Below are 26,753 nucleotides of genomic sequence, written 5' to 3'. Positions count from 1 at the left end.
TACCACATGTACTCAGTCACAAGGTGGGAGCTAAACACTGGGCACGCATGAACATAAAGATGAGAGCAAGACACGCCAGAAACGACTGGGTGAAAGGGCTGAAAAACTACCTGTTGGGGACCATGCTCACAACCTGAGTGACAGGATCAATCGTACCCCAAACCTCAGCATCATGCAATATACCCCATGTAAGAGACCTGCACATGTACACCCTTACTCCAAAATAAAAGCCTGGGCATGGTGGCTCAAACCTGTAATCCCAGCACTCTGGGAGGCCAAGATTGGGGAACTGTGTGACCCCAGGAATTTGAGATCAGTCTAGGCAACATAGTAAGACCCCGTCTCAACAGAAAATAAAAAATTAGCCAGGCATGTTAGCACGCACCTGTAGTCCCAGCTACTCAGGAGACTCAGGCAAGAGGATTGCTTGAGTCCAGGTGGCTGAGGCTGCAGTGAGCTATGACCATGCCACTGCACCCCAGCCTGGGCCACAGAACAAGACTCTGTCTCAAAAGAAAAAAAAAGTAAAAAAATAAATAATAGGCGGGGCACCATGGCTCACACCTGTAACCCTACTACTTTAGGAGGCCAAAGCGGGCGGATCACTTGAGGCCAGGAGTTCGAGACCAGCCTAGCCAACACGGTGAAACCCCATCTCTACTAAAAATACAACCAGAATGGTTGTGCACACCTGTAGTGCCAGCTGCTCAGGAAGCTGAGGCACAAGAATCGAGAATCACTTGAACCCATGAGGCACAGGTTGCAGTGAGCCAAGACTGCACCACTGCACTTCAGCCTGGGTGACACAGTGAGACTCGGTCTCAAAAAAAAAAAAAAGTAGTAATAACGACACAATGCACAGTGTCAAAGATGCCAATTTTACAATGATTTATTGGATATGATGCCAAAAGCACAGCCAACAAAAGAAAAAAACGGATAAATTGGACTACATCAAAATTTGTAACTGGGGGCCGGGTGCAGTGGCTCACACCTGTAATCCCAGCACATTGGGAGGCCAATGCGGGCAGATTACCTGAGATCAGGAGTTCCAGACCAGCCGAGCAACATGGTGAAACCCCATCTCTACTGAAAATACAAAAATTAGCTGGGCATTGTGGCACACACCTGTAGTCCCAGCTAGTTGGGAATGAGCCAGGAGAATCACTTGACCCCAGGAGATGAAGGTTACAGTGAGCTGACACTGCACCACTGCACACCAGTCTGAGCAACAGAGTGAGACTCCATCTCAAAAAAAAAAAAAAAAAAACAAAGGGGGGGGGCGTGCCAGGCACGGTGGCTCATGCCTGTGATCCCAGCACTTTGGGAGGCCGAGGCAGACAGATCACCTGAGGTCAGGAGTTCGAGATCAGTCTGGCCAGCATGGTGAAACCCCATCTCTACTAAAAACACAAAAATTAGTTGGGCATGGTGGCGCATGCCCGTAATCCCAGTTACTCGGGAGGCTGAGGCAGGAGAATTGCTTGAACCCAGGAGGTGCAGGTTGCAGTGAGCAGAGATTGCACCACTGGACTCTAGCCTGGGCAACAAGAGCAAAACTCCAAAAAAAAAAAATTTAAAACGGCTCACGCCTATAATCCCAGGGCTTTGGGAGGCCAAGGTGGAAGGATCACTTGAGGCCAGGAGTTCAAGACCCATCTAGGCAACATATCAACACCCGATCTCTCAAAAAAATTAAAATAAAAAATTAAAAAAATCACTGAAGTATAGTGGTACATGCATATAGTTCCAGCTACTTGGCCCAGGAGTTTGAAACCAGCCTGAGCAACATGGTGAGACACCATCTCTACAAGAAAACTAAAAAAAAAAAAAAATTAGCAGGGCCGGGTGCAATGGCTCACACCTGTAATCCCAGCACTTTAGGAGGCTGAGATGGGCAGATCACAAGGTCAAGAGATGAAGACCATCCTGGCAAACATGGTGAAACCCCATCTCTACTAAAAATACAAAAATTAGCTGGGTGTGGTGGTGTGCGCCTATAGCCCCAGCTACTCAGGAGGCTGTGGAGAATTGCTTGAACCTGGGAGGCAGAGGTTGCAGTGAGCCAAGATGGCACCACTGCACTCCAGCTTGAAGTCAGAGCGAGACTCCGTCTCAAAAAAAAAAAGCCAGGCATGGTAGTCCATACCCGTGATCCCAGCTAGTCAGAAGGCTGAGGTGGGAGGACTACTTGAGCCCAGGAGTTCAAGGCTGCAGTGAGCTATGATTGTACCACTGAACTCTAGCCTTGGTGACAGAGATAGACCTTGTCTCGAAAAAAAAAAAAAAAGAAAAACCATCAAAAACAAGTGTTTGCGCATCAAAAAACACTATCAACAGAGTGAAAAGACAACTCATGGAATGTGACAAAATATTTGCAAGTCATACATCTGATAATGGGTTAATTTCCAAAGTATATAATGAAGTCCTACAGCTCAACCATCACCACACAAACACCCAAAATAAACAAGTCTTCAACAGACATTTCTCCAAAAATATAGACAAGGGGCCAATGAGCACATGAAAAGATTCTTGACAGCACTCATCATTAAGGAAATGCAAACCAAAACCACAATGAAATACCAATTCACACTCATTAATATGGGTGTAATAAAACAAAGAACAGGTAATGGCAAGGATGTGGAAAAATTAGAACCCTTGTGCCTTGCTAGGGTGGAAATGCAAAACATGCAGCTACTATGGAAAACAGTGTAGAGGTTTTCCCAATATGCAGAAATGGAATTACTGTATGTTACAGCAATATTCCTTTTAAGTAAATACCCAAAGTAAAAAGCAGAGATATTTATACATCCATGTTCATAGCCTTATTCACAAGAGACAAAAGGTGGAAAGAATCCAAGTGCCCACTGATAGATGAATGGATAAACAAAATGTGATGCAAATGCTCCCGCACTTACAATGAAGTTACATCCCAATAAACCCTCAGCAAATCGAGAATACCCTTTAATACCCTTGACAAGCCCATCAAAAAGTAAAAAATTGTAAGCTGAATCATTCTAAGTCCAGATGCTCCTCAATTTACAATGGGGTTACATCCTGATAAATTCACAGTGAAGCCAAAAAAATATTAAGTTGAACCATCGTTAAGTCACATGACTAGAGTACAATAAAACTAAGGGAATGATACTTAGGGGAGTAATAAGGATGCAAAAGTCAGATCCCCGTCTAATGAAAAGAGGTACATGGTTGGGGTAATGCCAATAACCTTTATATTTCACATTAATGGAATCATACTTACCTGGAGGGGATGGACATCCGTGGCCCTTAGCACCAGAGAGGCGGTGCTGAAGCAGATGCCTGGGGTGATGAAAGGGGAGGTAACCGGTCGAGGGTCGAACAGATTTGGATGATTGCAAACTTTTCTCAGCTGCATCAAAATGTTGATGACGCTCATGAAATGGCCTGTGGCTAGTGTCTCCTTAGTTCTAGGGAAAGAGGAAAAATAAATGGGACACCCTAACAGCCACCTACACTTCAATCTCGAGTCCCAGGGCCCACCCTCCTTCCTCCCTTACGTGGTTTGTGCCATGAAGTCATCATAGAGACAGCGTTGACGCTTGGAGAGCCTGCAGCGGATAACATGCTCATACTTTTTGGGCATCTGCTTCTCAACATCCACCTTAACTCGGCGCAGTAAAAAAGGCCTCAAAACCTAAAAGCAAATTAAGCAGGAGGCTAAACAGGAGAACTCAGGCACCGAACCCCAGCCTAAGCCCCTCAGTAAACACTAATGGAGCCATACGGCACACCGTATCAGACACCAACCACACAGAGATGAGTCAACTGCAAGCCCTCAAGGGATCTGCCGTCTGCTGAAGGAGATAGACACAAAATGATACCACGACATAGGAAGTGATATAAGGAAGCACTGTGGGCAGACCAACTATGCAGGAAAGAAAACTCAAACTAGATTTTGAGGAGTGATTGTAAGTTTACAAGATGATGCAAATAAATCTAGAAGATGAGGAGAACAAAAACTGTGGCCTTGACGGGAGATAAAACGAAAGGCAAATCTGAAATCTCAGAAGATAAAATCCGATAGGACACAGTCATCAATGTCTACAGTGACATGGAAGAAGGAAGGGAGGTAAATGAAGGAAAAGTAATAGTTAAGGAACACTTCCTGTTTTCTAGCTTAGTTTACCTAATGATAGTGATTGACCAAGATGGCCTTATAACAGGCTATAAGGCCAGAGATGTCTGGCTTAGAACAGTGTTGAGTTCAAGAAGAACTTTCAATTAATGATACCAAATCAGAAATTTAAATACAGGTCAAGAGATCTAGAAAGTCAAGGACTTTTAGCACAGATTGGAGAGTCTTTATCATATAATAGTCAAAGCTTTAGGAATGAGAAGGCCTGTGAGATATGTAGACTGAGAAGACAAAAAAAGTAAAGATTGGAATGCTGAAAGATGTTGTGACATAAAAGCTGGGCAAAAAAGGAGAACCAAAGAAGACCAGAGAGAGAAACACCAACAATATGAAGTTGAAGAAATCCAGGTAAAGAGAAATCCAAGCAGGGACCAATCAGCAGTACCATTCTACTCAAAGACAATAAGGACAAAAACATCACCATAAAAAAAAACAGTCTATGAATGGCGGCTCACACCTGTAATCCCAACACTTTAGGAGGCCAAGGGGGACAGGGCGGATCATTTGAGGTCAGGAGTTCGAGACCAGCCTGGCCAACACACCGAAACTTGCCTCTACTAAAAATAACAAATATTAGCCAGGTATGGTGGCGCAGACCTGTAACCCCAGCTATTCAGGAGGCTGAGGCAGGAGAATCGCTTGAACCCGGGAGGTGGATGAGCCAGATCACACCACTGCACTCCAGCCTGCGGGACAGAGCGAGACTCTGTCACAAAAACAAACAAACAAAAGAGGCCAGGCACAGTGGCTCACGCCTGTAATTCCAGCACTTTGGGAGACCGAGGCAGGAAGAACAAGAGGTCAGGAGATTGAGACCATCCTGGCTAACACGGTGAAACCCCCCGTCTCTACTAAAAATATAAAAAATTAGCTGGGAGTCGTGGCGGGCGCCTTTAGTCCCAGCTACTCGGGAGGCTGAGGCAGGAGAACGGCGTGAACCCGGGAGGCAGAGCTTGCAGTGAGTGGAGATCGAGACACTGCACTCCAGCCTGGGCAACAGATCGAGACTCCGTCCAAAAAAAAAAAAAACAGAATTGATGACTAAGATGAGGTCATTCAATCTGGCAATGGGTAGTCACTACAACACTGCAGCTTGACAACTGAGTGAGTTCAGCCTGGCACTGACTTCCCTCTCCCCAGGGGTTTCCTAGGCACTGCCCAGGTGCCCAGGAATGGTTCCTCACCATTCCCAATACCCTGACAAACTGTTGCAGGCCCTACCTTGTGGAGGCGTTTGACAAGACCTTCATTATACTCTTGGCTGCCCTCAATCATGCCAGTTAGGGGATTAGAGAACCACTCCTTGAACTCGCGATGAGACTGGAAGACATGGGGCATCAAAAAGTGCATCAAGGACCACAGCTCCATGAGGCTGTTCTGCAAGGGAGTTCCTGTCAGGAGCAGGCGCCTCTGGCTGCAAAGAGACAGAGAGAATCAGAGGGAGGATGGTCAGCAGCTCCCAACCCTCTGAGCATTCTGATACATTCCTCAACCCAGGCAGCCCTCCCTTCAAGCCAAGTCAACCCTCCCATGAATCCCCATCTCCATCTCCACCTGTTGAAGTTGAGGAGTGACTGCCAGCGCTGTGACTTGAAGTTCTTGATGTTCTGCGCCTCATCCAGAATGAGATAGCGCCAATTCTTGCGGCGGAAGGCCTGGTGGTCCTGCAGCACCAGCTTGTAAGATGTGATACAAACATGGAAGGCATTGGGCTTGGTCCAGCCCTGAAGGATCAAAGACAGAAAGTAGCAGATAGTGGGATGAAAAGAGAGGAAAGGGAAGACATGCTAAACTCCTCAAAGGACAGAAATCAGGTTGGAAGAAAAGAGAAAGTCCCAGCAAAAAAATGGAGCGACAGAAAGAGGAGGGGCCTGGGCTCGGGGGCTCACCGCTATAGTCTCAGTACTTTGGGAGGATCTCGAGCCCATGTGTTCAAGGTCAGCTTGGTTAACATAGCGAGACCCATCTCTATCTTTGCAAGAAATTTAAAAATTAAAAAAAAAAAAAAAAGAAAGAAAAGAAAGTGGAGGGAAAGGAATTCAACTGAGGAAAGGGCTTAAAAACAAAGGAGGCATCAATGGGGGGAAACTGATCACATGAAAGATCGAACCTGCCGCTTGAGCTTCCTCTCTTTCTGGGCTCCATAGTAAGTGAGGATTTTAAAGCTGGGGCACCACCGTTTCAACTCCATTTCCCAGTTCAACATCACGCTGGTGGGAACAATGATTAAATGGGGACCCCAGTTACCTGTTTGACAAAAAAATGAGAGATGGTAAGGAAATGTAAATTCTGTGGTTCCGATTCCTCAGTTATAACCCTGACCACCCTTTGGCCTTTCCTAGGAATCCTAGCACCTACACTGTCCTCTCTATACAGTTAATGACCGGAGTCAATGAAGCAGGAGTCAATGAAGCTGCAGTCATCGCTAACAAGCTCCCCAGGGAGCTAGACTAGGGGGCACAAAAGAAGGGGCCTTACCTACTTACCTTTCTCACAAGCCAAGTGGGCAAGCAGGGAGATGGTCTGGATGGTCTTCCCAAGCCCCATCTCATCAGCAAGAATGCCATTAAGCTTCTTCTCATACATGGTAACCAGCCAGTCTAGCCCAATGTGCTGGTACTCCCGGAGCTGGCCCCGCAGAAGCAGGGGGATGGGCGTCTTTACCTGGCAGAGAGGAAAAAGAGGTAACACAATGGAAATGAGGCATTTATCGTGGGGACACGAGAAAAGTCAAGACATGAGAAAGGAGAGGCCAGAACCTGGGGATACCTGGGTAGTGGCCAGCGTGTAACCCTTGGGCTGGAGACTTTCAGCTGCTGCAGCAATGTCAGTAATTTCTTTCTTTGGACCTAGAGTAGTGGTGGGCCCTGGAGTGGGAGGCCCACTGCCTGCATCTGCCTCACTCCGCTCTTCATCCCTGGCAAGCAAGTACTCCACCCCAAAATCATCATCTTCCTCCTCTTCATCTGCTTGGCTCTGTGATTGGGCATCCTCAGACTCTTCAGACTCAGATTCCTCTGATGCTGAACTTCCACTTGTTTCTTCCTCCTCTGAATGTTCATCTTCCTCATCTTCACTCTGGTCCTCCACAGAGTCTAAAGTGTAAGACCAAGGCTTACTGCTCACCATACCTGCTCCTCCAATGGCCACCCTCCCCAGCTCCTGCTTCATGACCACATATTCACCTGACTGACTGCTACTATCCTCCTGAGGAGCTTCTTCCGCTTCCACGGCCCCCTCTGGTTCACAGTCAGAGCTATTAGCATCAACCTCATCTTCATCCTCATCATCACTGCTCCCAGAGCCTGGGGCATAGGCTCCTGCATACTGCTGCAATAGCTCCTCCATGGAAAGCTCACCTGGAAGAGAAATAAAAGGGAAGCTTTTGGCTACTCTGAAGGGAGGGAGACGGGGAGGTCTGAGTGGTACCAATTAGTTTTACCTAGGTCTCTGTAGATACTGCTAGGCCCAGGTCTGAGGGGAGGCAAAAGAGCTTACTTTCAGCAGCAGCTAGCAAAACCAAGCCCCACAACCTGGAGGATGTACCATGGGAAGTGGGAAGAACATTATCAACCTGGTGAGCCTCTCAAGGTCCATGTCAGATACTGCCAATATCTTCTTACACTAGCTCTTCCCTCCATTTCACTCCCACATCACCATTTAAACTTCTACCATAAGCACTCATCACTTTCTAATCATTATTCGTTTACAAGTCTGTCGTAGTCATTAGACATGGAATTCCTCCAGGGCAGATACAAACTGCCTTATTCATCTCTTTATCCTTGGTACTGCACAGGGCAGACACCAAGTGGATGCTTAGTAAAATGTCTGGTGAATGTCACCTTCTCGAGCCAACTCGCTCAGCTCCACGGCATGATCCACCTCCCCTTCCAACTGTTCCTCAGCCGCTATAGTGTCCTCTTCATCCTCCGCTAGGAAAGAGACAGAAGCAGGATCAATAGGGATAGAGGCTAGAGGCACAGGACCCAGTTCAAATGAAACAGATGAGAAAGCCTGAAATGTTAGGTCCAGACAATTCATTCAAGGGGTAAGTGGCAATAAGACAAACAGAACAGCCCTGACCTTCCTCCTCATTGGCAGTAAACTCTTCATCATCTTCATCTGGATGCCAAGGCCGTTTGTTGCGCTGTGTGACAGCAGAGGGTGGAGGCTTTACCTGTATGGCAAAAGATAAAAAAGGAAAGGGTCTAAGGTTAGAGTAGCAGAAGAATGGCACAAACTTGAAAAAGAATCTCTATCCCATTGAGTGACAGCTGCCACTGGTACAATCCCAGGGCAAGAATACAATCAAGGGTTTTCTCTCAGCACCAGCTACCAAATCCTGGCCCCACCGCCTGGGGAAGGACCTGTGAAAGTGCCAGGTAACAAAGAAAGGTACCCAACACATCTCCATGCACTTGGGACATACGGAGAAACAGAAAAGACTTAAAGGTACCATGCCAGCTTCCAACCTATAAGGCCAATAAGGGAATATCAGGGCACGTTCAGAGAAGTGGCAAGTAACGGTCAGAGCAAGTACTTTTTCAAGACCACATAGTAATTTAAAGAGTAAAGAGCAATACACTCTTCCACTATAGCACCAAAACCTGCCAATCACAAAATGCAACTTGCCCAACAGATTCTTCCCCAGTCATCCCCAAAGAAGAACCCAAATGTCCATTACTAGGTAGAACTCTCCAAACCCATAACCAACCTCATAGCCCCGAACTCAGATCCTGAACCTCTCCCTCTGCTCCCCCTCTGAACCCTCCCCTCTGCTCCTTCTGCCTATACCTCCAACACCTGAGGGGGCTCTTCTTCAGCACCTTCTTCAGGCCCATCTCGGGTGTCACTATCATGAGATGAGGGGGTTTGAGAGGGGCTGGAAGGCCCTTCCAGTAGTTGAGGGGGAAGGGAACGGAGCAGCTCTTCCAGTGGCAATTCTCCCTCACGGCGAAGCAGCTCAATCTCACGCCTCTGGGCCTCTGCATCATTGCCTTCCTGTTGTTCTTCAACCTCAATCGTTTCCTCATCGTCCTCTTCCTCCTCCTCTTGGGGTTGAAAGTCCCCATCTATAGCAGGAGAACAAGGTCACAAAGTCCACGGGCCCTGCAAGCCACAGGGTGGGTTTTTCAGCTCTGGAAAGGGTACACTGAGGAGGAGTAACAGGGCCAAAGAGAACACACACCTTCATCATCCAGACGGGAAGCAGGGGGTGGAGGACTGGAGGCAGCTGAGGAAGAGCCGAGGCAAGGGGAAGAGCCTGCTTTGCTGGAGGCTAATGGCTGGTTGAGGCTCTGAGACAGAAGGTCCGAGTACTTTTCAGTTTGTCCGACAATGAAGTCCAAATGCAGGTCCAGGGCTTTTTTGCGCTTTTCCTCAAGCCGGGACTGTTGCTTGAATTGCACCACCTGCCACAGATGTGAAAGGGACTGCTCACCAAGATAACCATTTATTTAGGTACTTTTACCTGATGTTTAGGGAGGCCTTCTTTAACCAGATCCTGGGCTGGCCTCTTAGGAGAGTAAGGCTAAATAACCTTCGGGGCTTATTATGGTCTAAAGGAAGCACAAAGGGAGCATGCAGGAAGAAGAGCCAGCTTAGCCTCAGGTGGAGGAAAGGTTTGCGATATGATTTTTTTTGAAGAGATGAGGTCTCACTATGTTGGCCAGGTTGGTGTCAAACTCCTGGGCTCCAATGATCCTCCTGCCTTGCCCTCCCACACAGGTAGAACTACAGGCATGCATCACTACACCCAGCTGGAATTGGATCTCAAAAAGTAGGCAGGTGGGCTGGGCACAGTGACTCATGCCTGTATTCTCAGCACTTTGGAAGGCTGAAGTGGGAGGATCACAGGAGGTCAGGAGTTCGAGACCAGCCTGACCAACATGGTGAAACCCCCATCTCTACTAAAAATACTGAAATTAGCCAGGCTTGGTGGTGGGCGCCTGTAATCTCAGCTACTCGGGAGGCAGAGGCAGGAGAATTGCTTGAACCTGGGAGGCAAAGGTTGTGGTGAGCCCAGACTGAACCACTGCAACTCTACCCTGGGAACAAAGTGAGACTCCATCTCAAAAACAAAAAAAAACAGGTAGGTGAAGCCAGGCATCGTGGCTCACACTTTGGGAGGTCAAAGCGAGAGGATCCCTTGAACCTAGGAATTCAAGATCAGCTTGGTGTGTAACAGCGAGACCTTGTCTCCACAAAAAAATATTTTTAAGCCAGGTGCGGTGGCTCACGCCTATAATCCCAGCACTTTGAGAGGCCGGGGCAGGTGGATAACCTGAGGTCAGGAGTTCAAGACCAGCCTGGCCAACATGACAAAACCGTCTCTACTAAAAATACAAAAATTAGCCAGACATGGTAGCACATGCCTATAATCCCAGCTACTCCGGAGAGTGAGGCAGGAGAATCACTTGAGCCCAGGAGGCAGAGGCTGCAGTAAGCCAAGATTGTAAGCCAAGATTGCGCCATTGCCCTGGGTGACGGGGCGAGACTGTTTCCCAAAAAAATTAAAAAAAGAAAAAATTTAAAAAATTTTTTTCTTGGCCGGGCGCGGTGGCTCAAGCCTGTAATCCCAGCACTTTGGGAGGCCGAGACGGGCGGATCACGAGGTCAGGAGATCGAGACCATCCTGGCTAACATGGTGAAACTCCGTCTCTACTAAAAAATACAAAAAACTAGCCAGGCGAGGTGGCGGGTGCCTGTAGTCCCAGCCACTCGGGAGGCTGAGGCAGGAGAATGGCGTAAACCTGGGAGGCGGAGCTTGCAGTGAGCTGAGATCCGGCCACTGCACTCCAGCCTGGGCGACAGAGCAAGACTCTGTCTCAAAAAAAAAAAAAAAAAATTTTTTTTCTTAATTAGCAAGATGTGCTAGCACATGCCTGTAGTCCCAGATACTTGGGAGGCTGAAGCAGGAAGATCGCGTGAGCCCAGGAGATTGAGGATGCAGTAAGCCATGATCGTACCACTGCACTCCAGCCTAGGCCACACAGCAAGACCCTGCCCAAGACAACTAAAAAATAGGTAGCTGTTCCCTAAGTACACATGAGGAAAAAGGCATCCCCAGCAGCATAAAGTCCATGTGTAAATGGCCAGAGACATACAAAAGAAAGATGGATGTGGAGTGGAAGGGAGAAGGAAAGAACATGGCAGGAGGCAAGACTGAGAATATAGATGGAATCCAGGTAGCACTTAAGAAATAATTAGCCAGGCGCGGTGGCTCAAGCCTGTAATCCCAGCACTTTGGGAGGCCGAGACGGGTGGATCACTAGGTCAGGAGATCGAGACCATCCTGGCTAACACGGTGAAACCCCATGTCTACTAAAAAAATACAAAAAAAAAACTAGCTGGGCGAGGTGGTGGGTGCCTGTCGTCCCAGCTACTCGGGAGGCTGAGGCAGGAGAATGGCGGGAACCCGGGAGGCGGAGCTTGCAGTGAGCCAAGATCGCGCCACTGCACTCCAGCCTGGGCGACAGAGCGAGACTCCGTCTCAAAAAAAAAAAAAGAAATAATTACAACTTACTATACGGGCAGTGGGAACTTTGGCAGAATTTAAGCACGTAAGTGGCACAAATACATTTTAGTAAACACATGCTAAATGCCCTGCAAGGGACAGGTGGCCTAGAGCTGTCAAGAATTATTAACAATCACCAAAGAAAGAACCTATATTTTACCACTATACTTTTTTATCCACACAACATAAAAATCATTAGAGTTGCCTGAAATTATATTTACTCCCTCAAGAAGTTTTGATAATTCCTACTACCATGCCATCTACCAATCTAATCCAAGGCCATTTCCCTTTCCTGATCCCCACTGTCTACCTTCTCCACATTGCTCCAGAACTGCCTGACATCCTTGGCTATGGTGGAAGCGATTCGACGCAGCTTGGCCTGCTCCTCCCTCCGGGCCCGTTCCTCTTTCTGCCGCTGCTCCTCGTGGTGCCGGATCACCATGCGCACCACCTGTGGGAATGAAAACCCAGGGTGAAAACACTCAAAGCCAGACTTCCCCACCCAAAGGCAAAGAAAATAATCAAGGCCAAGAAATCTGGAAAGTCAAGAGCTTGCCTCCTAATGCCTACACCATTCTGTTTGGTCACCTTCCAACTAACCCACCTTTCAAGCGAAAGCACAAACCTGAAAAGGAAAAGGAAGGTAGTCCCAGTGGAAGACCTACCTTACGGGCCACACCCCGTTTCCAACGGCGCTCCTGAGCAAAGTCAGCAGAGAGCCACTGCATCTCTTCGCACAGATAGTCCCAGTGACCTTTGGGGCGAGGGGGCTCTGGCACCTTAGGCAGCCTCTTCAGTGACCAGAAACCCTCCTTCCGCAGCTCAGCAATCCGAGTTTCGATCTCAGCCTCCTAATTGGGGAGAGCCAGATCAATCAACAGTTCTAAACACACACTCCGTCTCACTGCCACGGCTGAATTCCTGAACACTAAGTGGGCTGATTGTGTTATGCTTATGCTTAGTCCACATACCAAACCTATAGGCAAGGTACCATACTCTCTTCAGAAGAGGGAAAACAGATCAGGGAGATTAAGTGATTTGCCCAAGATCACACAACTAGAAAGTAACAGAAGATGGCAATCAAAAATAGGTCTGAGGACTCCAGACAGCAAATTTCATGCACCTTCCATTATTTAACACAATCTCCACACCCCATAGACATAGAAGAGATATGGGAAAACATATCCCAAGGGGAGCGTCCCAGAGGAGTAAGGAACACATACTTCCCTCTTGATTCTAGATACAAGGGATTATCATCATCATAGAATTCTACTTACTCAGAGTATGTTCATGATGCATTAAGCTTAGAAACATGCTATAACTGACACAGTTGTTTTTAAAAATACCGCTTTTGTAAAAATGCATGTGTTTATGTAAAAAACACGAAACATTATACAGGAAATTAACCCTTGTTAGGTGTAAAAAATTGATCATTTTTACTAAAGTTTCTACACTGATTGTCTTTTATAAAAAAAGCATTTAAAATTTTTTTGACAGAGATGACTCAAAAAAATTCAGGACAACTGCCTTGTTATTTCTTTTTCTGAATCTCACTCAGAAATCTGGGTGACATTTTTCTGGGTCTCACTCTGTTGCCTAGGCTCAGGTTATCTTCCCAACTCAGCCGCCCAAGTAGCTGAGACTATAGGCACGTGCAACCCATGCCCAGCTAATTTTTTTCGTATTTCTTGTAGGGACGAGTTTTCACAATGGCAAGGCTGGTCTGGAACTCCTGGGCTCAAGCAGTCCACCTGCCTGGGATTCCCAAAATGCTCAGATTATAGGCAAAAACCACCACACCCAGCCTCTGCCTTTGTTATTTCTGTCCTTTGCTGATAAAAACTAAATCAGAAGGCCGAGACGGGCGGACCATGAGGTCAGCAGATCGAGACTATCCTGGCTAACACGGTGAAACCTCGTCTCTACTAAAAAATACAAAAAACTAGCCAGGTGAGGTGGCGGGCGCCTGTAGTCCCAGCCACTCGGGAGGCTGAGGCAGGAGAATGGCGTGAACCCGGGAGGCGGAGCTTGCAGTGAGCTGAGATCCGGCCACTGCACTCCAGCCTGGGCGACAGAGCAAGACTCCGTCTCAAAAAAAAAAAAAAAAAAAAAAAAAAAAAAACTAAATCAGAGAAAATGACAGCCAGAGATGAGACAGAACTAAATGGCCTGATAGTGAAGTAAACATTAAGAAAGACGTGTATATTAGACCAGCTGCTCTCAAACTTGAGCAGACACCAGAATCATCTGGAGGACTTTTAGCAACAGATTGCACTCACACCTGTAATCCCAGCACTTTGGGAGGCCAAGGCGGGCAGATTAGGTCAGGAGATCAAGACCATCCTGGCTAAAACAGTTAAACTCTGTCTTTACTAAAAACACAAAAAATTAGCTGAGCGTGGTGGCAGGCGCCTGTAGTCCCAGCTACTCAGGAGGCTGAGGAAGGAGAATGGTGTGAACGCGGGAGGTGGAGCTTGCAGTGAGCCGAGATCATGCCACTGCACTCCAGCCTAGGCGAAAGAGCGAGACTCCGTCTCAAGAAAAACAAAACAAAACAAAACAGATTGCGGCCAGGTAGAGTGGCTCACACCTGTAATCCCAGCACTTTGAGAGGCCAAGGCTGGCAGATCACAAGGTCAAGAGATCGAGACCATCCTGCCAATATGGTGAAATTCCGTCTCTATTAAAAATACAAAAAATTAGCTGAGCGTGGCAGTGCACGCCTGTAGTCCCAGCTACTAGGGAGGCTGAGGCAGGAGAATCACTTGAACCCAGGAGACAGAGGTTGCAGTGACCCGAGATTGCGCCACTGCACTCCAGCCTGGAGACAGAGCAAGGCTCCATCTCAAAATAAACAAATAAATAAAATAAAATAGGCCGCGCATGGTGGTTCACGCCTGTAATCTCAGCACTTCAGGAGGCTGAGGTAGGCAGATCACGAGGTCAGGAGATTGAGACCATCCTGGCCAACATGGTGAAACCCTGTCTCTACTAAAAATACAAAAAAATTACCCGGGCTCGGGGGTGGCCCCTGTAGTCCCTTACTTGGGAGGCTGAGGCAAGAGAATGACCATGAACCTGGCAGGCCGAACTTGCAGTGACCCGAGATCATGCCACTGCAGTCCAGCCTGGGTGACAGAGTGAGACTCTGTCTCAAAAGAAAATAAATAAATAAAATAAAAAATAAAAACAGATTGCTGGGCCCTACTCTCATAGTTTCAAATGGGTCAGTGGGTGAGGAGTACCAAGAATTTGCGGGTTTTTTTTTGTTTTTTTTGAGAAGGAGTCTCATTGTTACCCAGGCTGGCGTGCAGTGGCATCATCTCAGCTCACTGCAACCTCTGCCTCCCTGGTTCAAGCAATTCTCCTGCCTCAGCTTCCTGAGTAGCTAGGACTACAGGCCTGCACCACCACACCAGGCTAATTTTTGTATTTTTAGTAGAGACAGGGTTTTGCCACGTTGGCCAGGCTGGTCTTGAACTCCTGACTTCCGGTGATCCACCCACCTCAGCCTCCCAAAGTGCTGGGATTACAGGCATAAGCCATCCCGCCTGACAGAGAATTTGTGTTTTTACTAAGTTCCCAGGTGATGCTAATGCTGCTGGCCCAGAGACCACACTTACCACTGGATAAATGTAACACAGACTGCAGGACAGAAATAAGTAGAAACCAGTAAATTTTAAGAGCATCACAGCTTACAAAGTGCTTTCATGTCTATTTTCTCCTTTTTTTCCTTTTTTTTTTTTTTTTTTGAGACAGGATCTTACTCGGCTGCTCAGGTTAGAGTGCAGTGGCATAATCATGGCTCACTGCAGCCCTGACCTCCTGGGCTCAGGTGATCCTCTCAACTCAGGCTCCTGGGTGGCTGGGACTGCTACAGGCACGTGCCACTATGCCCAGACAATTTTTTGTACTTTTTACAGAGATAGGGTTTCACCACATTGCCCAGTCTGGTCTCGAACTCCCGAGCTCAAGAGATCTGCCTGTCTCAGCCCCCATAGTGCTGGGATTACAGGTGTGAGCCACTGCACTCGGCCTTGCTCCTATAATTTAAACCTCCTAATATCCTACAAATTATTATATCATTCCTTTTTTACTTACAGTAAGAAAAATGAGACTCAGTATTCAGCAATTTGCTCACAATCATATACGTTAAGGCAGAACCTATATCCTAAATCCATGACAAAAAAAAAAAGAAACCTAAAATACTCAAGAGGACGTGGGAGTTTAGTGAAGATGACTCCCAAGAATCTTCATGAGCCTTCCTAATACGTACGTGCTTGGCCTGTTCCGCGATTTCGGCATGGCTCTTCTCCCACTTCGGGCCCTTGTTAGCCAGGTCAGCAGCCTGGGATAAGCTGAACCCCTCCAGGGGCACTGTGGCACCATCTGGGGGTCCTGGAGGTCCATCCAGGGAGGAATCTTGAGCTATGTGCTGGGGAGAGATGCCGCCTGCCCCACTAGAGGCTGGGGAACTGGATGAGGCAGGAGACACAGGATTGCTGCCTGTCATGCCGTCCGACACCATCTAGAAAAGTGGAAAACGATGGCAAAAATAAATGCTTAGCACTGTGCTGAGTGTTTCAGGTACATTATTTCATTCCATCTTCACAAAAAAAACTATGTAGAATAAGGTGTAAATCTTATTTTCATAAACACAAACGTTTGGGATAAAGTTTTTTTTTTTTTTTTTTTTTTTTTTGAGACGGAGTCTTGCTCTGTCGCCCAGGCTGGAGTGCAGTGGCCGGATCTCAGCTCACTGCAAGCTCCGCCTCCCGGGTTTATGCCATTCTCCTGCCTCAGCCTCCAGAGTAGCTGGGACTACAGGCGCCCGCCACCTCGCCCAGCTAGGTTTTTGTATTTTTAGTAGAGACGAGGTTTCACCGTGTTAGCCAGGATGGTCTCGATCTCCTGACCTCGTGATCCGCCCATCTCGGCCTCCCAAAGTGCTGGGATTACAGGCTTGAGCCACCGTGCCCGGCCGGGATAAAGTTTTAATAAGTGACTCCGATGGCAAAGCCAAGTTTATAGATGCTTGACATGCAAGAATTATGTCCTGACATTTACACAGTCCCCAAACTTCAGAACGTGCAAATATGTATATGTATATATATATGTATATGTATATATACACACACACAGACCCATATAGGCTGGGGATGGTGGCTCACACTTGTGATCCCAGCACTTTGGGAGGCCAAGGCAGATGGATCACCTGAGGTCAGGAGTTTGAAACCAACTTGGCCAACATGGCGAAACCCCGTCTCTACTGAAAATGTAAAAATTAGCTGGGCATGGTGGCGGAAGCCTGTAATCCCAGCTACTCAGGAGGTTCAGGCACAAGAATCGTTTGAACCTGGGAGGCGGAGGTTGCAGTGAGCCGAGATCGCGCCATTGCACTCCAGCTTGGATGACAGAGTAAGACTCTGACTCGGGGGAAAAAAAAAAACCACACACACACACACACACATATATAGCATATGATTTCAAATTCTGATCCTTTCAGAGCCTCAGTGATTTCATTCATATAAACAACTCCCTATTTTCCCTCCATTTTCACAAGTGTGGCAAATTCACTTATGCAATAAATGTGAGCTACCACTAAATTCAACAGCCACCAACAAAATCCCAAGCCACCTTAACCTCTTCACTGGACAGGCAAGGGCTGGAGGGATAGCCACTGTTCTCAAACACCCAACACGTCACTTTATGACATACTCCAAAAGCATTAAGAAATGGAAGCCAGGCTCAGTGGCTCACGCCTGTAATCCCAGGACTTTGGGAGGCCGAGGCGGGTGGATCATGTGGTCAGGAGTTCCAGACCAGCCTAACCAACATGGTGAAACCCCATCTCTCCTAAAAGTACAGAAATCAGCCAGGTGTGGTAGCACGAGCCTGTAATCCCAGCTATTCAGGAGTCTGAGGCAGGAGATTCGCATGAACCAGGAAGCAGAGGTTGTAGTAAGCCAAGATGGTGCCACGTCTGGACAGACGGACGGATGGAAGGAAGGCAGACATGGTTGGGCACGGTGGCTCACACCTGTAATCCTAGTACTTTTTGAGGTTGAGGCGGGTGGATTACCAGAGGTCAGGAGTTCGAGACCAGCCTAACCTACATGGTGAACCCCATCTCTACTAAAAATACAGAAAATTAGCTGGGCGTGGTAGCGGATGCCTGTAACCCCAGCTACTCAAGAGGCTGAGGCAGGAGAATCACTTTAACCCAGGAGGTGGAGGTTGCAGTGATCCGCGATCGTACCACTGCACTCCAGCCAGGGCAACAAGAGTGAAACTCTGAGCCATGCGCAGTGGTTCACACCTATGATTCCAGCACTTTGAGAGGCTGAGGCGGGTGGGGATCACAAGGTCAAAAGATCGAGACCATCCTGGCAAACATGGTGAAACCCCACCTCTACTAAAAACACAAAAATTAGCCAGGCGTGGTAGCGCGCACCTAGAGTCCCAGCTACTCGGGAGGCTGAGGCAGGAGAATCACTTGAACCGGGGAGGTGGAGGCTGCAGTGAGCCGAGATCATGCCACTGCATTTCAGCCTGGTGACAGAGCGAGACTTGAAACAAAGAAAGACAGAAAGAAAGACAGCAAGAAAGAAAGACAGAAAGACAGACAGAAAGAGAAAGAAAAAGAAAGAAAAGGAAAAGGAAGGAAAGAAGGAGGGAAGGAGGGAGGGAGGGGAAAAGCAAAGCAAAGCAAAGAGAAAAGAAAAGAAAGGAAAGGAAAAGAAAAGAAAAGGAAAACAGGCCAGGTCCGGTGGCTCACGCCTGTACTCTCAATACTTTGGGAGGCCGGGTGGGTGGATCGCCTGAGGTCAGGATTTCAAGACCAGCCTGGTCAACGTGGTGAAATCCCATCTCTATAAAAATATAAAAATTAGCCAGGTATGATGGTGGGTGCCTGTAATCCCAGCTACTCGCGAGGCTGAGGCGGGAGATCTGCTTGAACTTGGGAGGCAGAGGTTGCAGTGAGCTGAGATCGTGCCATTGCACTCCAGCCTGGGTGACGGAAAGAGACTCCATCTCATAAAAAAAAAAAAAAAAAAAGAAAAAAATGGAAAACAAAGTCCTACTAAAATGTGGATATTCAGGGAATTCACAAATTCATTCCAGGACATAAGCCTTACACTGCGCCACTCAAATTCCAACCTCAGCTAAATGACAAGACTGTCACAAATTTCCCCAGTTTCTCAGGAAAATTATAACTATCAAATTTATAAACATGAAAAGCTTACTGTACTGCTTACTTTGGCAACACATATACTAAAACTGGGAGGATACAGAAAACATTAACATGGCCCGTATGCAAGGATGACACAATAAAGAAATCCTTTTTATAAAAAAGTTTAAAAAATTAAAATAAAAAGAAAACTGACTGTACACACACCTAGATGTGTTTAAAAGCCATGCTTTTTTTTCCTACCCCACACTCTTCCTTAGTATGAGAAAGGAATGAACACTACACATCATCCATAGGCTTATCCTACTCCAGTTCTGATAGAAGTTAAACTATTCTCAAAGTGTACAGTCTTAAAAGCATGGTGCCCAGACCTCCATTTCCAACCTAGCCTAATCCAACCTCTTTCAGGTAATGAGGAGCTTTTGCACTCTTGGAGATATTACACTAATGTTAAATGGAACGTGAGTATCCAACAGACCTGACACACTACAGCCGAGCCCCCCGAGCACCAAAGATTCTCCAAAACTCTCCACAAATATTCCCGTCACATTTCTTCTGCCTCACACCCAACAATCCACAAAGCAGAAGCAGAGAAGGAACTCTCCCCACTTTCAAACCTGTGTCTGTAGGACTGGGAGCTGAGGGTGAGCAGGGGAGGGGCTGCTCTGCATGGTCCCACTCCCAGGCTCCTCCTTGGATGCCTGAAGAATGACTGGGTCGTTATCACCACTGCTGCTGGCCGAGGGGCTGGCGTCCGGCTGCAGGGCATGCTGGGAGCTGGCCTCATTCTGGGCCACCGGCCACCGGGACCCGCCTTCCAGGGCCCGGGGCCCACCAGGGCGTCCCAGCCTCCGCTCAGGTCCACCAGCCTCTGGAGCACCTAAAGCAGGATAAGAAGAAGACAGAAATGCAATTAAAGAGGATGAAAAATTATTTTTAAAAAACCAGAAATAACACTGAATAAAGAAAAACACAGAAATTACAGATTACATTTCTTGAGCACTTAATATGTATGAGATACTTTCAGTACTTGCTTGATGTATTCTATAATCCTCACATCTACCTTAAAAACCAAGTGCTGGCTGGGCGTGGTGGCTCACACCTGTAATCCCAGCACTTTGGGAGGCTGAGGCGGGTGGATCACGAGGTCAGGAGATCGAGACCATCCTGGCTAACACGCTGAAACTCCGTCTCTACTAAAAATGCAAAAAATTAGCCGGGTGTGGTGGCGGGTGCCTGTGGTCCCAGCTACTCGGGAGGCTGAGGCAGGAGAATGGCGTGAACCCAGGAGGTGGAGCTTGCAGTGAGCCAGGATCGCGCCACTGCACTCCAGTCTGGGTGAGAGCGAGACTCCGTCTCAAAAAAAAAAAAAAAAAAAAAAAAAAAAAAAAAACCAAGTGCTTCTCACAGCATAACAAATATTTACTTCCTCCTACACACAACGGATAAAGCCATGCAGAAAGGATTCCCAACCTAAATGGAGCTTACATTCTAATATAATCTGTTTTATAAGTAAGAAAGTTTTAAAACCTTATGATTTGTGGAAGGTCACACAGTAAAAAAGTGGTAGGAGAACTTCAATCCACAGTCTTAATGCGAAAACCATGGAAAACCTGTTACTCTTCCTGGTAGAGCCAGGTTGACCACGTTTTCCTTAACCCACGGCCTCAGTTCTGTTGTTGCACTACTATAATCAAACCCTCCACAGAAAAATCACATGCAAACATTCCCATGGTTCTCTAGAGTGAAAATCCCCAATACTGACCTATAATTGCTTTCATTATCTCAAACATTTCTCCCATTAGCATCAGCACACAAAATGGTAGCAGATCCCTCACCTGTGTGAGCTGAGACCACACCCCCTGTGAAAGTCTGCACTTCCACGGTGCCGCCGTACTGAAGGGAATCACACCTGAAACAGAAGAACAGTGAGGAACTCTTCCACATTTGCCAACATCCATCAAAGCGTATTATTTACTCCAGTTTTTTTGAGGCGTTTAAACATACCCAAATCAGTTCAAAGACTAGAAACAGAAAAATAATAGTAGGAAAAGCTCGTATTTCAGGGAAATGCAAATCATGTTTTGTGAAGACGAATCCTGTTTTGCGAATTCTGTACGGACATACGATCCTGCCCGGGGGCAGGAGCAGGAAAGGAGTTAAGCAAGAAAGTTCAAAAATTTTAAGTGTGAAAGCTCCAATCATAGAATGGAAAACAAAACAAAACAAAAGCACAGCAAAAAAAAAGCTGTCACATCCAGAACCTCAGAAAGGTGCTACCGGCCTGCGTGCCTTTCCAGTGAGGGCTGGACGCAGAAATGAGAGTGGAACTCCCGGGAAGAGTCAACAAACATGCAGGTCACAGGAAAATCCGCCCAGGATTCAGGGCAGGGCGCTGTGAATCCCATACCTCCGCCATGAGACACTTCCCCAAACACAAGAACCACAGCAAAAGGGAGACTCTGGAGCAATCAAAAGCGAGAAGCCGCACTGCCAAGAACCACGCGCCGGAAACAGGCAGTGTGAACCCGCAGGAGGCCCGGAAATGCTTCCCCTGTGTTTAAGGAAATTCCTAAACCACGGTGCCGCCTTTGATTCACTTCCCTCCTCCGCCACACGTTCCCAAGACCCGAGCTCACCAGAAGCCAACAAGCCTGAACTCTTGACTCCAGGTTTCGTGACCGTCTCCCTAGCCCTCCCGGCGGCCTGACCTCGCGTGACCCCTGACCTCTGCCCAAGTTGCCACTAGCCCTGATAGCCCCGCCCCCTCCAGACTCCCACCCCACCCAACGTGCGCGCCGGGCGGGGGAGGGGCCCGCGCGTGCGCGGCTGGAGGCGGAGAGAGCCGGCTGCGCGCACGGCCCGGGGGCTCCCGCCAGAACCCAAGCCCACGCACACAAGGGTCGCGGGGCTGGGAAGCCCCTCATCCGAGCTCGTCAGGGAGCCCCCCCCCATCACCCGACCGCGAAAGGCTGAGAGAAGGGAGGGTTCGTGCCACCAGGTCCTGATCCCCCAGCTGGATGCGGTGGGCGCGCGCCCCGACTACTCGTCCCACGCCCCCCTTCCTCTTCCCGCGCGCCCCTGAGGGGTGACTGGGTTGGTGGGCGGGCAGGAGCGCACCTGGGTCCGTCCTCTCAGGGCTCGCTCGCTCGCTTGCTCAGGCACGCGTGCGCAGAAGAGCGGGAAGGGAGAGGAGACGCGGGGCCCAGCGCCGGCCGGCCTGACCCCCTCACTCTGTCTCTATGGGCGCGCGCCGACAGCCTCGCGCACCGGCCCCGGGGCCCCGGCTGAGGGTGCGCGCGCAGCACCCCGGGAAGGTGGGAGGGGAGGCGGTGGCGGAAAGATGCGCGCGCAGTCAGCCGTCAGGGGAGGGGGAACTGTGGGACGTCCGCCATCTTGTCTCCCTCTCCTTACCTGCGTCCTCGGGGGCGTGCGCACCACCCCCCTCCCGCCGAGGAGGGGGGAGGGCTCCCTCTTGGCCACCGCCTTTGCGGCCTTTAAACTCCCCTGGAGACTGCAGCTACTGCCACCGCCTTGCCTCCACTGCCTCTTCTCGGAGCACACAGATGCGGACGGTGGGTGGGAAAAAGGGCAGACGCTACTCCTAGCGAACCGCCGCCGTCGCTCCCGAGGCCTCACCAAAATGGCCGCCGCCGTCTCGGCCGCCACCACCACCACCACCGCCGCCACCGCTCGCTATCGCTACCGTCGGCGCGGGCCGTCTTCTCGCGAGAGACAGTAACTGGAGGGTGGGGGTACGGGGAGGCTCGCGTGCTAGCGTAGGGCGCCGCCCGGCGCGCAAGGCAGCCTGGGAGGTGTAGTCTCCCGGTGGCTGCGCGCTCGCCCCTCCTCGGAGCGCCTTTACTGTCTGCCCTTAGAGCTACCTGGGGCTGCATTGCGGCTGCCAGCTCGGACCACGGCCACCTCCCTTTTTATTAACAGATCACCCAGTGAGCTGAAACAAGTTAGCAGTGGAACTTGGGCTTCCCAGTTCCCATGGCAGCCCACTTCTGTAGCGCTGCTTCGTTTTACACGAGGATGGTTTCCTGATAGCTTTCAGACACCTTTGCCATCTGTTCGAAAACGTTCTAGGTTAAGAACCCCTTTGAGAATCTGATACCTTTACCCCAGAATCGAACAATAAATAACAGTTACTTTCTACTGACACTACTTTGTGCATTGATTATTTCTTCTAATCCTAACAGTGCTCCATTTTACAAACGAATTGAGGCTCAGGCGTTAAACACAGTGACAGATCCTGAAGTCAAGATTCCTAGCCAAGCAGTCTAAGCCACAAGAATGCACTTGCTGTCACAAAATTTTACCACCTAAAGCCCCCCATAAAAGGCCAGGTTAGGAAGCCCTGAGAAGCTCCCCTTCCTCCATTCAGTTTAGCTCTTCCCTGCGAAGAGGATAATTGGTCCCGTTTTACAGATGAAGTTTGGGTTGAAAAAAAAGTGGATGATGCCTATCTTTTCTAGACCCTCCTCCCATCACTCCCAAAAGAGGGGATCCCAGGCCAGAGTCTGAATGAATTGGCCCTAGCCTTGTGCCATTAACTCCTTGATATGTGACCTTGAGCAATTAACTTCACCTTTTTGAGCTTCAGTTTCCTTTGTAAACTGAGGATAGAGTTGCTGATGTAAAATTGCTTTGAAAGATCTGAAGGGCCAGGTGTGGTGGCTCACACCTGTAACCCCAGCACTTTGGGAGGCCAAGGCAGGAGGACCACTTGAGGCCAGGAGCTCGAGACAGGCCTGGGCAACACAGTGAGACATCCTCTCTACAGTAAATTTAAAAATTTTTAAGTATGGAAAAAAAAAAAAGCTCTAAAGGACCACCTAAATGCAGAGTGTATTTCACTATAATTAAGTGTCTCACATCCATGATCTTAAGGTCAAGGTTAGCCTTCTGGTGTGCTTTACATAGTGTTTATTTATGTATGTATTCATTTATTGAGAAAGTCTTGCTCTGTCCACCCAGGCCAGAGTGCAGTGTCACAATCTTGACTCACTGCAGCCTCTGCCTCCCGGGCTCAAGCAATTCTCATGGCTCATCCTCCCAAGTAGCTGGGATTACATGTGTGCACCACCACACTCAAATAATTTTTGTATTTTTAGTAGAGACAGGGTTTTACCATGTTGCCTAGGCTGGTCCCAAACTCCTGACCTCAGGTGATCCACCCCCCTCAGCCTCCCAAAGTGCTGGTACTACAGGTTTGAGCCACCACGCCCGGCCGCTTTACATAGTGTTTTAATGTTATGGGTATTATTAATACTTCAGGAAGCCAGGCACGGTGGCTTACGCCTGTAATCCCAGCACTTTGGGATGCTGAGGCAGGTGGATCACCTGAGGTTGGGAGTTCGAGACCAGCCTGACCAACATGGAGAAACCCCGTCTCTACTAAAAATACACAATTAGCCAGGCGTGGTGACACGTGTCTGTAATCCCAGCTACTCGGGAGGCTGAAGCAGGATAATTGCTTGAACCCGGGAGGCGGAGATTGCGGTGAGCCAAGATCACGCCATTGCACTCCAGCCTGGGCAACAAGAGCAAAACTCCATCTCAAAAAAAGAAAAGCAAAAATACTTCAGGCAAGAGAATGACATCTCCAATGTGCCAAAGGTCCCACCATTCCCAATTGTCTTGCACCAGGCAACTTAACAAATTTGTCATATCGGGCACCTAAGGCAGTTAAACTTGTGACCTCTTGTTCATACACAAGCATGTCAACGAGCGTGTTCTCCTAACCAGCATTTCCTCTGCCTGTTTCCTATCTGGCCCTGTGCTGCGTGCAGTGGGAGAGACAGGAGGGAAGCTGGCACAGTCCCTGCTCTTAAGAACTTAGTCTCATTGCGGGATAAGCTGTGAGCTTGGTAAAAGGCATGGCAGTGCTGTGGTATCTCAAAAGAAGGGTGGTCAAGGAACTCTCCAAGGGTCAGGTTGGATACCCAGTGGGGTATCAGGGAAGGCTTCCTAGAGAAGTATCATTTGAACCTGACCTTGAAAAATTTAGGCATGAAGGCAGGCACTCCAGGAATATGACACAGCCTCCACAGGCTGATGGCTCGGTGGTGGGGGGAAGGGGGACAGTGAATCAGCTTGTGCCCCAGACTGGAGTACAGTGGTGTGATCATAGTTCACTGCAGCCTCGACCTCCTGGGCTCAGGTGGTCCTCCCACCTCAGCCTTCCAAGTAGGTGAGACTACAGGTACACACCGCCAGGCCCGGCTATTTTTATTTTTTTTTGTAGTGAAAGTGAGAGGTCTCTCTATGTTGCCCAGGTTGGTCTTGAACTCTTGGCCTCAAGCAGCCCTCTTGTCTCAGCCTCCCAAAGTGCTGGGACTACAGGCATGAGCTACCACACCCAGCCCCAGCCTGTCTTCTTTATGAGGGAGCAGGTTGAAACACTGTTGGAGAGATCACCTGGCTCCAAGTGTCTCACATCCATGATCTTAAGGTCAAGGTTAGCACCTGGCTCCAAGTGGCTAGGGCCCAGCATGCCAGGCTAGGTTTGGGGCATTCGCTTGGAAGTGACAGGGAGCTATTGAAAGTTGTTAAGCAAAAGATTGGCATGACCCAGGCTGGGCACGGTGGCTCACGCCTGTAATCCCAGCACTTCGGGAGGCCGAAGCGGATGGATCATCAGCTCAAGAGATCGAGACCATCCTGGCCAACATGGTGAAACCCCATCTCTACTAAAAATACAAAAATTAGCCTGGCGTGGAGGTGTGTGCCTGTAGTCCCAGCTACTTGGGAGGCTGAGGCAGGAGAACCGCTTGAACCCGGGAGGTAGAGGTTGCAGTGAGCTAAGATCACACCACTACACTCCAGCCTGGCAACAAAGCCAGACTCCGTCTCAAAAAAAAAAAAAAAAAAAAAAAAGATTGGCATGACCCATGTTCCACTTTACAAAGGGTGATGTATGTAACAAGATGCATGGGATGTCTGTAAGACTGGAGACAGGGAGGATACCAGCAGTCACCTGTGTGTAATGGGAGTTGTTGGCCAGAAGGTGGCAGTGGAGATGGGGGGAGAGACTAAGAAGGAAAAATTAGTAGAACCTGGCCCTTGATTGCTAGTGATGATGATCCGCTAAACATCGTTCCTTCTGTGATTCCAGCCTTTCCCAGGCTCCTCCCACCTCCTGGCCACTCCGTTTCTCCCTCTCCCCACAGGACACTTCTGGACCCCTCCATCAGTTGGTGGGGCTGCTAAGGATTCTTGCCTCAACTGCCCCCTCTCATCCAAGTCCTCAAGGGCCGAGGCAGATACTGTGAAACTAATGAAGCTTCAGCTTCCAGGACTTCTCCCTTTAATGGACCTTCCGTTGCTATTAGTGGCTGGGGGTTACAGAACCATCTAGGTGAGGTGGAGAAGCCAGGTTGTAACCAGAAAGCACTCCCATATAAGCATTTCTGGTGATTTGCCTAAAGACATCTCAGGGGAAAAAAGGGGCGTTAATCTCTAAGGCTCCAGTAACTTTTCATGATTTCCATGTTTATTCCAACCACCATCTCTTAAGTCAAGGACTATCCCCAGCTCAGAACCCTCTAACTCCTTGAATCCTCCTGCAGGATGCTCCCTAGGAACCTTGGACTCCTCCATCCAAAAGTGAACTCACAGCCAGGTGTGGTGGCTCACGCCTGTAATCCCAGCACTTTGGGAGGCCAAGGCAGGCAGATCGCCTGAGGTCAGGAGTTTGAGACCAGCCTGGCCAACATGCTGAAACCCTGTCTCTACTAAAAATACCAAAATTAGCTGGGCATGGTGACTCGTGCCTGTAATCCCAGCTATTCAGGAGGCTGAGGCAGGAGAATCGCTTGAACCAGGAGGCAGAGGTTGCAATGAGCAGAGATCACGCCACTGCACAA

At 48.7% G+C, this 26,753-nt stretch overlaps 1 protein-coding gene, 1 non-coding gene and 1 pseudogene across 5 annotated transcripts in view; 1 reads left to right on the top strand and 2 right to left on the bottom strand.

Annotated features, from left to right (window-relative positions):
- Window positions 1-22,429, bottom strand: part of SRCAP (Snf2 related CREBBP activator protein) — a 43,520-nt gene extending 21,091 nt beyond the window's left edge. For 2 of the 4 annotated variants that reach the window (XM_010362224.2, XM_030924754.1), the window contains exons 1-18: window positions 22,294-22,429; window positions 20,718-20,791; window positions 19,497-19,759; window positions 15,964-16,215; window positions 12,353-12,538; window positions 11,998-12,138; window positions 9,360-9,582; window positions 8,966-9,243; window positions 8,255-8,348; window positions 8,014-8,103; window positions 7,357-7,530; window positions 6,941-7,266; window positions 6,658-6,835; window positions 6,282-6,418; window positions 5,726-5,895; window positions 5,393-5,585; window positions 3,534-3,670; window positions 3,257-3,443 (exon numbers count right to left, since the gene is read on the bottom strand). In XM_010362224.2, coding sequence (XP_010360526.1) covers window positions 3,257-3,443; window positions 3,534-3,670; window positions 5,393-5,585; window positions 5,726-5,895; window positions 6,282-6,418; window positions 6,658-6,835; window positions 6,941-7,266; window positions 7,357-7,530; window positions 8,014-8,103; window positions 8,255-8,348; window positions 8,966-9,243; window positions 9,360-9,582; window positions 11,998-12,138; window positions 12,353-12,538; window positions 15,964-16,215; window positions 19,497-19,550 — 2,820 coding nt within the window. In that variant the 5' untranslated portion in view covers window positions 19,551-19,759; window positions 20,718-20,791; window positions 22,294-22,429. Of the gene's footprint in view, window positions 1-3,256; window positions 3,444-3,533; window positions 3,671-5,392; window positions 5,586-5,725; window positions 5,896-6,281; window positions 6,419-6,657; window positions 6,836-6,940; window positions 7,267-7,356; window positions 7,531-8,013; window positions 8,104-8,254; window positions 8,349-8,965; window positions 9,244-9,359; window positions 9,583-11,997; window positions 12,139-12,352; window positions 12,539-15,963; window positions 16,216-19,496; window positions 19,760-20,717; window positions 20,792-21,518; window positions 21,621-21,999; window positions 22,136-22,293 lie in introns of those variants that run through there. The other 2 variants (XM_010362225.2, XM_030924755.1) reach the window with 2 other exon arrangements.
- On the bottom strand, window positions 8,425-8,553 carry LOC115895348. Its single transcript, XR_004055554.1, has one exon. It is a non-coding gene; the product is annotated as a small nucleolar RNA SNORA30/SNORA37 family (small nucleolar RNA).
- On the top strand, window positions 18,941-19,037 carry LOC115895322 (annotated as a pseudogene).
- Window positions 22,430-26,753: the final 4,324 nt, after the last annotated feature.

The sequence above is a fragment of the Rhinopithecus roxellana genome, chromosome 20, assembly GCF_007565055.1.
Source record: "Rhinopithecus roxellana isolate Shanxi Qingling chromosome 20, ASM756505v1, whole genome shotgun sequence".
NCBI classification, from domain to species: Eukaryota; Metazoa; Chordata; class Mammalia; order Primates; family Cercopithecidae; genus Rhinopithecus; species Rhinopithecus roxellana.
Note: the sequence above shows the minus strand (reverse complement) of the source record. Positions and strands in the feature narration are given on the sequence as shown.